This window comes from Sturnus vulgaris, chromosome 5, assembly GCF_052056855.1.
Source record: "Sturnus vulgaris isolate bStuVul1 chromosome 5, bStuVul1.hap1, whole genome shotgun sequence".
Classification (NCBI taxonomy): Eukaryota; Metazoa; Chordata; class Aves; order Passeriformes; family Sturnidae; genus Sturnus; species Sturnus vulgaris.
Window position 1 is genome coordinate 19,374,195 of NC_142247.1, and position 12,398 is coordinate 19,386,592.

A 12,398-nucleotide genomic window follows, 5' to 3' on the forward strand; every position below is an offset into this window, starting at 1 on the left:
TTAAAACTACATAGCAAGTTTTATTTCTAACTAATAAAGTTAGAGAGGACTCCTTCCTCGGGAAAAATTTGTCTTTTTTGACTAAACGGCATTTGAATTCACCAGCAGGAAAACATATCATGGTTTTTATAAAACTTTAAAAATTAATTTTCAAAGCTTGATGTTTTTCGGGTTTAATATTTTATATTTATATAAATATTTAATTTTAAATATTAATATAATATATAATATATAATATATAATATATAATATATAATATATAATATATAATATATAATATATAATATATAATATATTATATATTATATATTATATATTATATATTATATATTATATATTATATATTATATATTATATATTATATAGTATAATGTTTTATTATAACTATTAATAAGTATCAATATTTATTATTTTATAATTTTTAATCTTTTAATATTTAAATTTTTATTGAAAAAATTTCCTCTCTGTCTGATAATTCCAAAATTATAAATGATATAATCTCAATTTACACTCTGAAAATATTATAAATACCTTATAAATATAAATTATAATAAAACTCCTGAAGGAAGATGACCTATGGAATATTCTAGATGAACTTGCCAGCGTTTGAAAGGAAATTTAAAAACTGTTTTAAATCTTCAGTTTGGAGGACCAGTTTTGTTTTTACAAAGTGAGTTTTTCAGGGTTTTTTCTAAGTATATTTCAGATAACCAGCTTTATATTTATGGATTTCTTGTAATTAGATGTTGCCTGTTTAATGATCAGTAACTACAGGTGCCAGTTCTATAGAACTTTAGTAGATAAACCTAAGCCTTCTTAAAGACCAATAAACCTGTCACAGTCTTTTCCAGTGAAATTTTTAGTATATATTTTGTTGTCCCAGTAGGGAAGTTTTTATGAAGACTCCAAATTCCACAAACTTCCAGTATGTATACATTTACTCATTTTTATTCTCAACTGAGTATCTTTAAATATTTGTCAAAATAGCATAATAGAACAGAATAATTCAGGTTTCTCCTCTGTTATATACTAAAAGTTAATAATTAATATTCGTAACTAAATGTATTAGGATTCTGCTTAAATTACTAGGATGTGTCTTGCAGTTTTAAGGATCAGAAAACCTAAAAAGTGCTCCATTATTTTTCCTCCAAGTCATGTTTGATTTGTCTTATTGTCTACTATAATTAGAAGTTCTTCTGAATAAAATATTCCTGGAAATGGGTAAGGAAAATGGAACTTAACCATTAAACTTAATGAAGTACAGAAATACATTTAATGATGTAGTGCTGTGATTGTTCTTTAGCTGTTGAATAAATATTTATATGCCAGATTTTTCATAGTCAGAAAGAAGAAAATGTTTCGGCTCTTGATGATTATCCCAGGAAATGAATGTCCATGTAATTCATCAGAAAGTTTAGTTCAGGTTAATTCTCAGTGGGGATATATGCCTATCTGTCAAATAAATTGTATGCTTGAGCTATTCTAATGTTTTATCAGCTGCATTTAATACAGATTTTGTTCAGTGGGAAAATTACTGTACAGCTACCTAATTTTCTTTTCAAATTACACACTGAAAAAACAATAATAAAAACATTATTAACTGAAGCAGTGGGAATATATATAAATACAATCTTGTAAATGATACTTGATGAAACACTAGAAAAGCATCCACTTTTCTCCTTTTCTTGTTTTTGAAGCTACCATTAGAAGTGATTAATTCGATATAAAGTCCAACACTGTAGATTTTCCTACAGAACTACAGATTTTTGGAAATGTAAAGATTAGAGGTATCCACAATGTGAACCAACCTGTAGCCTGCTCTAACACAGAAACAGAAAGTATTCCTCAAAAATAATTTGTTATATTTTTCATATAATATCCAGTGCTGAAAATTGCTCAGCAATCCTCAACAGATTATTTTAGTTTATAACTAAATTAATAGTCATGGTTTTAGTTAGGTTTTAGGTATATCATTACAGATCGTGTAATTTTAAATTCTAGTTGGTTTTTGTGTGACATTTCTGTTTGTATTTTCTTGAACGCTGTAAACAGTGGATTATCCTCAATTTATTAGCATATTTTTTTATATTTTAAAGTTATTACTAGGTCTCCTATAATCCTCCTTTTTTTATATTGAACCAGCTTTTCTAGTGAGAGAATTAATCCTTTCCAACTCTCTCATAAAAAAAGAGCTTCTATTAGTATATCCAAAGAAGAATTGCACTTTCTGCTGTTGTATCAATATTATATATTGCTGACCAACTTTCTGTTTGTATTCCAGTCTTCTGCTATATAGCTTCTCATCTTCTGGATCTTTGCCTAGTTTGATGCCTATTTCAGGTCACTACAATTGCCCTGGCCCGGTGTCTCCAAATTGGTTCATGGAGCCCATTCCCTTAGCCACGTGCTGCATGAAGTGCCAGAAAGGAAACCCATGGGTTAGATGGGAGTGCACTCCCAGCACAGCTTTGTACTCTTGGTATCCAGAGACTTCTTGTGAACCCTTCTATATAACTAGTTAGGAAAGTGGAAGAATAAAAGTAAAATAAGATGTTTATAACACAAGTAAATAAGATGTAAATAAGAAATAATAGTTTCCTGCTTTTGCTGTTTCAAGCCTTGTAACAACTTTTTTTAAATTTTGCTGGTTTTTTACAGGTGGATAATGAAAACTATAAAGCTCAGTTTTTGAAGACAAATGAGGAGGATAAATTCTTAGAAATTTCTGATTTGAAAGCCTTTACAAGGTATTCTGTAGTGATCATTGCCTTTACAGGGGATGTTAATGCTGTGCTCCTAGAAGGCAAGGCTAGTTCCCCAGTAATTGTCTCCACTTTTGAAGCAGGTTTGTAAGTTTTTTCTACTTTATACAGATCAAAATTCACAGTTTTTCTTTAATTTGACAAATACACGAGGACTTTGAACACAAGGTGGGCTTTTAATACAGATTTGTCCTCACAATATTTTTCTTTAATATTATAAAGGTATCAGACAACAAAAAAGGGATGGTTATAAATACTAAGATTAATGTTTAGTTACACTGGGATCCTACCTTGCTCCATGTAAAATTTGGATATGTGGGACACAGCCAACTATTACTTCTATAGCCAATGAAGAGAGAAGTTCCATCTATACATTAGCATGTATATATGAGATACCTGTCTTAGGCAGGGATGACTCCCTTGTGGAGGTACCTGTTAAGAGACTACTGAAAACTCTATACAGCATCCTTGGTTTTGGTACAAAATTTAAACACAATAAATTTAGTGAAATGAATCCTACCATTTATAAATGGTATCTGTGCAGAACTGAGGTCATTATCGGTGTATTCTCAGTGGAAAGAAGTTGCTAGTGAATGCCCATAGGAAGCTCTGCTTGAGCTGTTCCACAGATTCCAAACAATCTGGAGAACGAGCTAGACATTAATGTGACAAAAGTAGATGATATTGTTAAATTAGTCTGAGAAATAAGACTGAGAGACGAGATGTTACAGAAAAGTAGATAGCATTTGCATTTGCTTAGAAAACTATAAATTGTAAAAAATATAAATGTACATGGGGAAGATATAATCCTAACTTTACATACATAGATCATGGTTATGGCCTGTCTACTGTCTGTTCTGGTTTTGAATTGTTTTCTGTTGTTTAAACAAACAAACAAACAAACAAACAAACAAGGAAGACACTAAAAATATTTTCTCAAGAGGTATTAAAGTTCTGTTTGACTCAAACTAAATGTCTCCTGTGTATAAAGCATAATTACCTTATCTCTAGTGAGATCTGCTACTGAACAACTTTTTTAGTTACGTACTCAGGTTAATGTCAGATTTAATTGTACTACACAGTGACTTTATTTATCATTTATCTTTGCTTTGATGTATGAAAACCCAAGGTCCCCATTAATATGATACATCTATATCTATATCTATATATCTATATCTATCTATATCTATATACATATATATGTGGATGGATCTCCAATCCTTTAAATAAGATAAATTTTAAGGATTTCATGACCAATTTCTATCTCCAGAAGATGATATGCTCTTTTGCTGTGGAAAAAGATTAGACTATGTGGTATCTGGATCTATTCTGAGACAGACATTTCCTGTGGTACCTTTTCTGGTAGCCCTTTTCCTTAAGTAAATATGTGATACATTAGGAGGTGCAGTTACTTTAGAGAAGAACAGTTATTTTTTTCCATCTCATTTTGTTTTATCTGGTTTGTACAACTTAGCATACAGCTTAGTTAGGACCAGTTGACACAGACTTGCTCTGGAGAAGCCTCAGTAAGCATTTGTTGGCTGGTATAAAAAATCTGGGAAATTAGACAACTGTATCTAAATCCTTGGCTGAGGGAATGCGTTTACCTTCCATTGCTTGATTTCCCTATTTAGAGGTCATGCTACGTACTTGTCTGCTCAGGTAGAGCAATAAATATTTAGCTGCCTGGAAAGAATGTTACTGCCTTTTCTTTCAGAGGGGGGCATTGGGAAAATGATTTATACCTTTGCTGTCTTGAGAATAAGCTACTGGAATCAGTGTTTGACAAGAAACTGCCTCCAGGAAAAATGCATGTTGTGCTTGTGTCTGGGCATCAGTTAGCAGAAAAATTTTTCCTAAAGCTTTAGTTGTGAAAAGCAGAGACTCTCAGGAGCACAGTGAGTTGCTTATATGTTGGGAGGGAGCTTGCTGTTAACAGAGGAATACTCTGCTGTTCTTAGAAAGGAGTACTCACTGACTCTTGCTTCTTGCTTGTCAACCTGTGAAAGGATTTGTCTACCCCAGATGTGTTTAGAGGTATAATAATGCTTTCAGACTTTCTGAGTAGATAATCAGAAAAAAATTTTCTGAGTAGATCCTAATGAGTGTTATCTAACCATTATTTTCAAAGTTTCTTGCATTCAGTGCCATCATTAAGAAAAGGATTTCAGTAGATATTTGACTTTTCATTGTGTTTATGAATATTTGCATATGCAATAAGTATTTGAGAATATTTAATAAAAAACAGAAAATATAAATGAAATAATACCGATATAGAAAAAATATAATTTTAATTTTTCAGGTTTTATTCTAATAATAATAGCTGTAAACTAAGTGGGTCATTGAAATATTTATTTTAGTGCCTGAAGACCCACCTAACAACATAACTTTTCAGAAGATACCAGATGAAGTAACAAAATTCCAAGTAACATTTGTGCCACCATCTGAACCAAATGGAAATATTCAAGTGTATCAAGCTATGGTTTACAATGAAGATGACCCTGCTGCTATCCAGATCCACAACCTTAGTGTCATTGAAAAAAAAGATCAGTCAGTCACTGCCATGATTGAAGGACTAAAAGGAGGACATACCTATAATGTCAGCGTAAGAACTGATACATTTGAGGGGGCAGGTCTTGTGTTATTTTTTTTTCTTTGATATAAGTGTGAGATTAGTTTGAAACTTTGGCTGAATGAGAGATTTTCATGCCAAGAATGTTAGCTGGGGTGGAAAGAGAGGCAAGTCTGAGGAACAAGGGGAGCAATGAACAGGATAGAGTGAGTGGGAGCAGGATGCATCACTAATCTGGATGACCAGTTCATGTGCTTAGCAAAACAATTTGTGACACATAGTCACAAGCACAAAACTAAATTTCTCTCTTAATTCCAGTAGTGGCATTGCTCACTGGACACGAGAGGTCTAGTTCTGCAAGGGAGCTTGCTAGAAGTATGTGTATGAATTACTTTCAAATAGTCAGAGACTGGGACAGGAGAGGGGGAAAGGTTGTTCTTTAAGTGAGCTTGCTTACTTTTTTAAGAACTGCATAATAAGCAATGAAGTGTTACCATACTTAGGATTTCAAAGCAATATAAAGTAAGTTCTAGCCTAGTGTGAATGACAAAAGGAATGTTTTGGCATTCATTGTTGCTACAGATACATTGGCCAGAATTGGCCAATTTGAAGCTATTACAATACTCATTAAAACAAATGTTTGGTTTTTTTTAAGGTGTATGCAATTAATGGTGCTGGTGCAGGGCCAAAAATTCAATTGAAAATAACCATGGATATCAAAGGTATGTCCCATAAAGTATGCTGTATCTGAAATATCTATAATTCTGAAGAAATTGCTGTTCCACCTGTAAGCACACAGCTGTGTGCCTTGAGCTATTATTTAGAGGCTATATAATGTAGGAACACGAATATATAATTGATCCCCTTAAATTGTAGTGTTCAGTTTTGCTGATCATTTGCTATTTGCATCAGAATCATACTATAAAGCACATGCAGACTCACTGAAATAATCATATTAAGTTCAATCTTTTAGTTACCATCAGCAATCAGCTTAGAATGTGACATAGGAATAGCTAAGTATGAAGGATCACAGTTGCCAAAATAAACAAAGTCATTGATTGATATTAATAGAAACATTTAAACTCACTCTTTTTATTGTTTTTTCTTTTAATTGAAAATGATATACATAGGCATTTATAAGAATATAGTTTTTAGAGGCTTAAGACAGTAAATCATCCCTGAAAATATGTTGGAGATTTTTTTTGCATAACTCAGCTGTGTGCCTGAACAATGTACCTGCAGTGAAAATATTGTAAAACAGAACTCTGTGGTATATCTTTGCTTAAAAACAGAACCTCCAAGGCCCAAAAAGAAGCCAGCACCAGTTTATGACACCAATGGAGCATTACTCGTCACAGACACAACAATTACAATCAGAATGCCAATATGTTATTACAGTGATGATCATGGCCCGATCAAGAAGATACAAGTTCTTGTTGCGGAAGCTGGAGGTAGAGTTTAATAAGTTCCCTTGAAAATTATTTTCACGTTCAGGCTATTTGTCTTTTTCATTTGTTTTCTTGGGTTTCAGTAATTTCGTTTTAGAAGACAGACAACAAAGTCACTTCTGCTGTGGCAACAGCATTAAGGCCACACAATACCTGTGGGCTGGGTACTGGATTCTGGGAATGCATTCCAGTGAAGTATCTTCCAAGCTGTTTGAAACCACTAATATTATTCATCCCTAATTTTATCACTGTAGTTCTTTATTTTCTGTTTCCTTGGAAAACACCCCAACATTTGACATTTGTGAGTATAAACAAATATGAAACTTTTGAGGTTTGGCAAGGTTATTCTTCTGTCGCTGTTAGTGTTGCCTGTAAAAGAATGCAGCCATGTGCAGTTGATATTTCCATTTCATTACGGGGGCAGGGAGTTATATAAATCCCTTCTGTAGACTGTGGGTAAGAATGTTTATTCCCTTGTACGGGCTGATGAACATTTACTGCTATGAGCAGTGCTGTGAAAGCTTTTGAGTAATTGCTTACCAATGTGAGTGGGAGTTTTATGACAGGACATCATATGGTCAGGCTTTCTTTACCTAAGAAGGACAAAGGTATTGAAATACCTTATTTTACTTGGTTTCAAAGTATAGAAGTAAAGTATGCACATTAAGTCAACTCACCTTAAGTGTCTCACCTTTTTCTGAATTTTGCATTTTAGCACTAATCCTAATGACATTTACTTCATAGCTATTGCTGTGAAGATGGTCTTGAACTGAAAGACAAACAAATATCATGCTAAGCAACATTGTGAAGATTTTTCTCATGAGCTGCTGGGTACCATCTGCGTGTAGAAAGACAGGAATTTAATTTATGAAACAATCCTTACTGTGTTCAGACTAAAGAGTTACTGGCTTTTCTAGCTAACCATGCTCAGTTTCAAAATCGAGTCTTGCACAAGTAATATACTCTACAGGCAGAACGGCTGTATGAAATTGTCCCTCAAATTTTCTAGATGTGATTTAGTTGGCTTACTCAGAGTTAACAAAGCATGGATAGTAAGGAAATCTGGGTTTAAGTACAAATTCAGTTATAGACTTACTCGTGTAAATTGCACCAAGAACGTGCTGAGCTCTTAAAAATAATTTCCCATGTAGCTTCTTTAATTGCAGTTTGGTTAGAATGTAAATGGTATCTATATTTTTTTTCTTGACAATAGCTCAGCATGATGGGAATGTTACCAAGTGGTATGATGCCTACTTCAACAGACCAAGGCCATATTTTACAAATGAAGGTTTTCCAAACCCACCATGCATAGAAGGAAAAGAAGATCTGAGTGGGAAAGAAGAGATATATGTCATAGGAGCTGATACTACATGTCTGATGCCAGCCAGTCAAGACAAAATATGTAATGGCCCACTGAAACCAAGAAAGCAGTATGTGTAAGTAAATTTGTCTCCATGTTTGTCCAAGAGAAAGATTTAAGTGCAATATAGATTTATGCAAACACTTAAAACATATAGTTAAATTAGAAGCAGAGGAGATTGAACTGATCATCATATGTGTGTAATTTGAATTTTTTTGGCTGAGCATAGATATGGGAGATGAATTTTTGACAAGTTTTTTTGCAAAATAAGCTGCTTATTGAGTTCTTAAATCAAATAAACTCAAATTCAAGATAAGTAATTCACATCACAGTGTTTTATACATTTAAGTTTTGACACTGAGTTCCTGATGTCTGTCATAATGTCACTTTTGCAGGTGAATAACGATTTTAAATTATATTATACAAAATTTAAATATATTGTTTTAGTTTGTAAGTGAAACCATATTTAAGAAAATGCACATAAACTTTATTTAATTATTTTTCCTGATTTTCTTTCACAGATTTAAGTTCAGAGCAACTAACATTAAAGGGCAGTTTACCGATTCTGACTATTCTGACCCTGTCAAAACATTGGGTAAGAAGACTGTAATTTACAAAAGTATTTCTCTATTTCTAAAGAATATCCACTATTCCATTATTCTTTTTACTACAGCGGTTTCCGTGAACTCAATAATCTCTATGTTTATTGAATGTAGCTTAACTAGAATGGCTGAAGAAACATATCCATTGCCTTGTGTGTCCTTTTGAAGTTGTCAAGAGATTCCACGTCAGCCTGGACCGTTAAATGAAGAGGTGATATTGACAAAGTTTGTTTGTGGAGATTCAATTATACCAATAAAAATGTTGCCAGGGTAGTTCATCTTGTTTGGCAAACTGCTGGTAGCTATTCTGTTTGTGCTGTTTCCTTCTCTGTTGGATGTAGAACTAGTACTGGGTAGCCTTGGCTGCACGACAAATTGGCTGGGTGGCCAGGCCCAAAGAATGGTGCTTAAATGGAGCTCCATCCAGCTGGCAGCTGGTCCCTAGTGGAGTTCCCAGGACTCAGTATTTGGTTAGTCCTGTTTAATGTCCCTGTTGATGACCTGGCTGAGGGGATCTAGGGCACCCTCAGTTAGTTTGCAGGTAACACCAAGTTTGCTGATAACACCAAGTTTGGTGGCAGTGTTGATCTGCTGGAGGTCAGGAAGGCTCTGCAGAGGCATCTCAACAGGCTGGATCGATGGGCCAAGGCCAACTGGATGAGGTTCAATAAGGACAAGTGCAGGGTCCTGCACTTGGGTCACAACAACCCCCTGCAGTGCTACACACTGGGGACAGAGTGACTGGAAACTGCCCAAGGGATAAAGGATCTGGGAATGCTGGTGACAGTGGCTGAACATGAGCCAGCGTGTGCCCAGGTGGCCACAAGGCCAAAGGCATCCTGGCCTGGATCAGCAATAGTGTGGCCACCAGGACCAGGACAAGGATTGTCCCCCTATACTTGGCACTGGTGACACCAGACCTTGAGTTCTGTGTCCAATTCTGGGCTCCTCAGTACAAAAAATGCTGAGGTGCTGGAGAATGTCCAGGGAAAGGCAATGGAGCAGATGAAGGGTGTGGAGCACAAGTCCTGTGAGGAACAGCTGAGGGAGCTGGGGACATTTAGGCTGGAGAAAAGGAAGCTCAGGAGAGATCTTATCACTCTCTGCCTGAAAGCAGGTTGTGGCAAGATGGAAGATGTGGCTATTAGGGACAAGATTTAGTAGTGGCCTTGGCAGTGCTGGGTTAGCAGTAGAACTTGATGATCTTAAAGGTCTTTTACAACCTAAAGAATTCTATGATTGTATTCCAGTGAGCTTAATGGCAGGTCATCTGAGGGCATGACGCTTTAGCCCCTTCATCCTTTATATATAGACAAAGCTCCTTATGAATTAATAAAATTATATTATATTAATTATAGTATAGTATAGTATATTGTTATTAATATCCATTAATATCCATCCGGTTCTAAAGTCACTAGCTTATGGGCCAGTAGTTATTTGGTCTGAAATCAAACATAATTCTTTCATGGCCATGTTGACATACCCCCAAAATTGGGAATGACATCTCTTATAGCAGATTGCAATATGATCTGTAAGTTCTTTTAATATATTTGTAAGTCAAAAACTTACTTAGCTAAGCTTTAGCCATGACTTTCTGAAAATGGATATCAAGACAACTGGATGAGTATCCAGAAGAATTTTAGTGGGCACATATTTTTCATTTGGCATTCATCTTCTGTGATACGAGCTCCCTTATTCATCTAATCCATTTTAGGAATTTGTTACATGATCTGACACTGAAGACCCTGAAATGCTAGTTCACTACCTGAATATTCTGAAAGGATCTGGCACTAGTTCTCCAGCACAGAATGCTTTGGAAAGTGCAACATAAAAATTGTCTTTATATGTTCTGAGTTTAAAAGTTTTAAGCAAATGAAGCAAATATTTTTCCCAGTAAAGGAAAGACAGTGTGTCCAATCAGGGAAAACAAATTTCCTGGAAATGACTCCAACTGTATCCAGTCCTCTGGGCAATTTTCTCCTTTCTAACAAAAATCTGCAAAACCTAGTGGCAGGCAGATAGTGTAATTCATTTCCTTATATATTGGTACTGAAAACTTGTGATGTTTTCTACCCTGTACACAATAAATAGCAAGATCTATTTGTATGCTGAATAAAATGTAATAGGGAAAAAAACCAAAACAGGGATAAATTCCTCAGATATCCATGTCTCCTCATACCCATCCAATGCCTTCTGTGCTAAACTTTAACATCAAGCACTGCTTTTTAAGGCCAGACTACAGCATAGTCTTGTCTGGTCTTAGCTTCTAAATTTCAGAGCAATTCCATCTTACATGGAATAGATGATCAAAAGTTCTTTGCATGCTTTCTTACAAGTGCTGGGAAATCAACATCAAATTGATATATCACGAGTGATGCAGGTACTGCAGTTGAATGGTCCTGAAGACAGAGCACTCTCCTGAGACACATGGTATGAGGAACCTTGCCCAAGAGTTTCCTTATAGAACATGCTTGGTTATAGGAACTTCCAGCTTGCTCTAGAAATACAACTCAGAAAACATGCCAAAAAGTCAGCTTTAATAAATCTTTGCAACCCAATTACTTCTACAGCACTTATAACATCAACTGCTCTCCAGGAGAAATTTATGCTGCCTGAAATCTGAATTGCAATTTGATTTCAAATCAGTTAGCTTCCTTAGTAATAAGCTCTGAAATTGGTGGGTTTCCAACATTATACTTTTATTTTATTAGCTAAAACCTTAGTTTGAATTCTGGCAGAGGTATTCATAAGTTCAAAAAATCCTACATTTTTCTGCTTTCTAAACATACTGATATAAAAGATCTCTGATCTGGAAAATCAGCAAGTTAACCTTTTGGTGCAACTTAATATTACTTGTTTGAAGCAGAAAGAAATATAGAAAACCTTGAGAAATCGTTTTGTGAGACATGTCAGATGCTCTTTTAAATAATCGGAATTTTTTGTAGGGAGGAACACTGGAGCAGAAATTATGGGAATATACAGCTGCAATAATGTTTTTTAATTATAGTAAAGGATACATTTTAATAGAGCACACTCACCCAGTCATATGTGGTGTACCACAACCTTCCTCTTGACCTGGAGAGGGGGAGTTTCTTCCTCAAAATCCATGACTCTCATTGCAAAGTTAATGTCCATGCTACAATGAAAGGTCGGCATTTTTCCATGAGATAATTAAAATACAGTAATAAATACTGTTTATACTTGTAATACATTAAGTCAGCTTGTAACCTTTTTGTAAACTCTGATGGCTAGTTCAGTAAATCACTGTGGGGCAAATGGTAGTCCTGTGTATCTTTTCCATGTTAAATATAAAGCTGATGAGACAAGAAATAATCAAAAGTGGGTTTCCTGAAACTGTCTTTTGCATAGAAACTGACCTTATGGTACTTTATTATTGAAGTTTGTTATCATGCACTGAGTGCAACACTTCAGAATTATACATCGTGATATTCTCTATTTTGTCTCCTCTCCCATGCCCATGATTATCTCTACACATCTACAGAAATATGTTTAGTCCTCCCCTGTTGCAAAGAAGCATGAGAAAATGTGTATTTTTAAATTCTTGGTCGGTACTCTACCAGCACTATTTGGTTTAATAACATCTGCGGTTTTTTGGATTAACGTTAATTGTACATTTTAACATAGACTTCGCTG

At 34.7% G+C, this 12,398-nt stretch overlaps 1 protein-coding gene across 2 annotated transcripts in view; it reads left to right on the forward strand.

The window, feature by feature from the left end:
• Positions 1-12,398, forward strand: part of PTPRQ (protein tyrosine phosphatase receptor type Q) — a 122,845-nt gene that overhangs the window by 79,387 nt on the left and 31,060 nt on the right. For both annotated transcript variants that reach the window (XM_088164993.1, XM_088164994.1), the window contains exons 42-47: positions 2,659-2,845; positions 5,123-5,367; positions 5,990-6,056; positions 6,627-6,785; positions 7,996-8,218; positions 8,664-8,737. In XM_088164993.1, the coding sequence (XP_088021119.1) occupies positions 2,659-2,845; positions 5,123-5,367; positions 5,990-6,056; positions 6,627-6,785; positions 7,996-8,218; positions 8,664-8,737 (955 nt within the window). The remainder of the gene's footprint in view (positions 1-2,658; positions 2,846-5,122; positions 5,368-5,989; positions 6,057-6,626; positions 6,786-7,995; positions 8,219-8,663; positions 8,738-12,398) is intronic.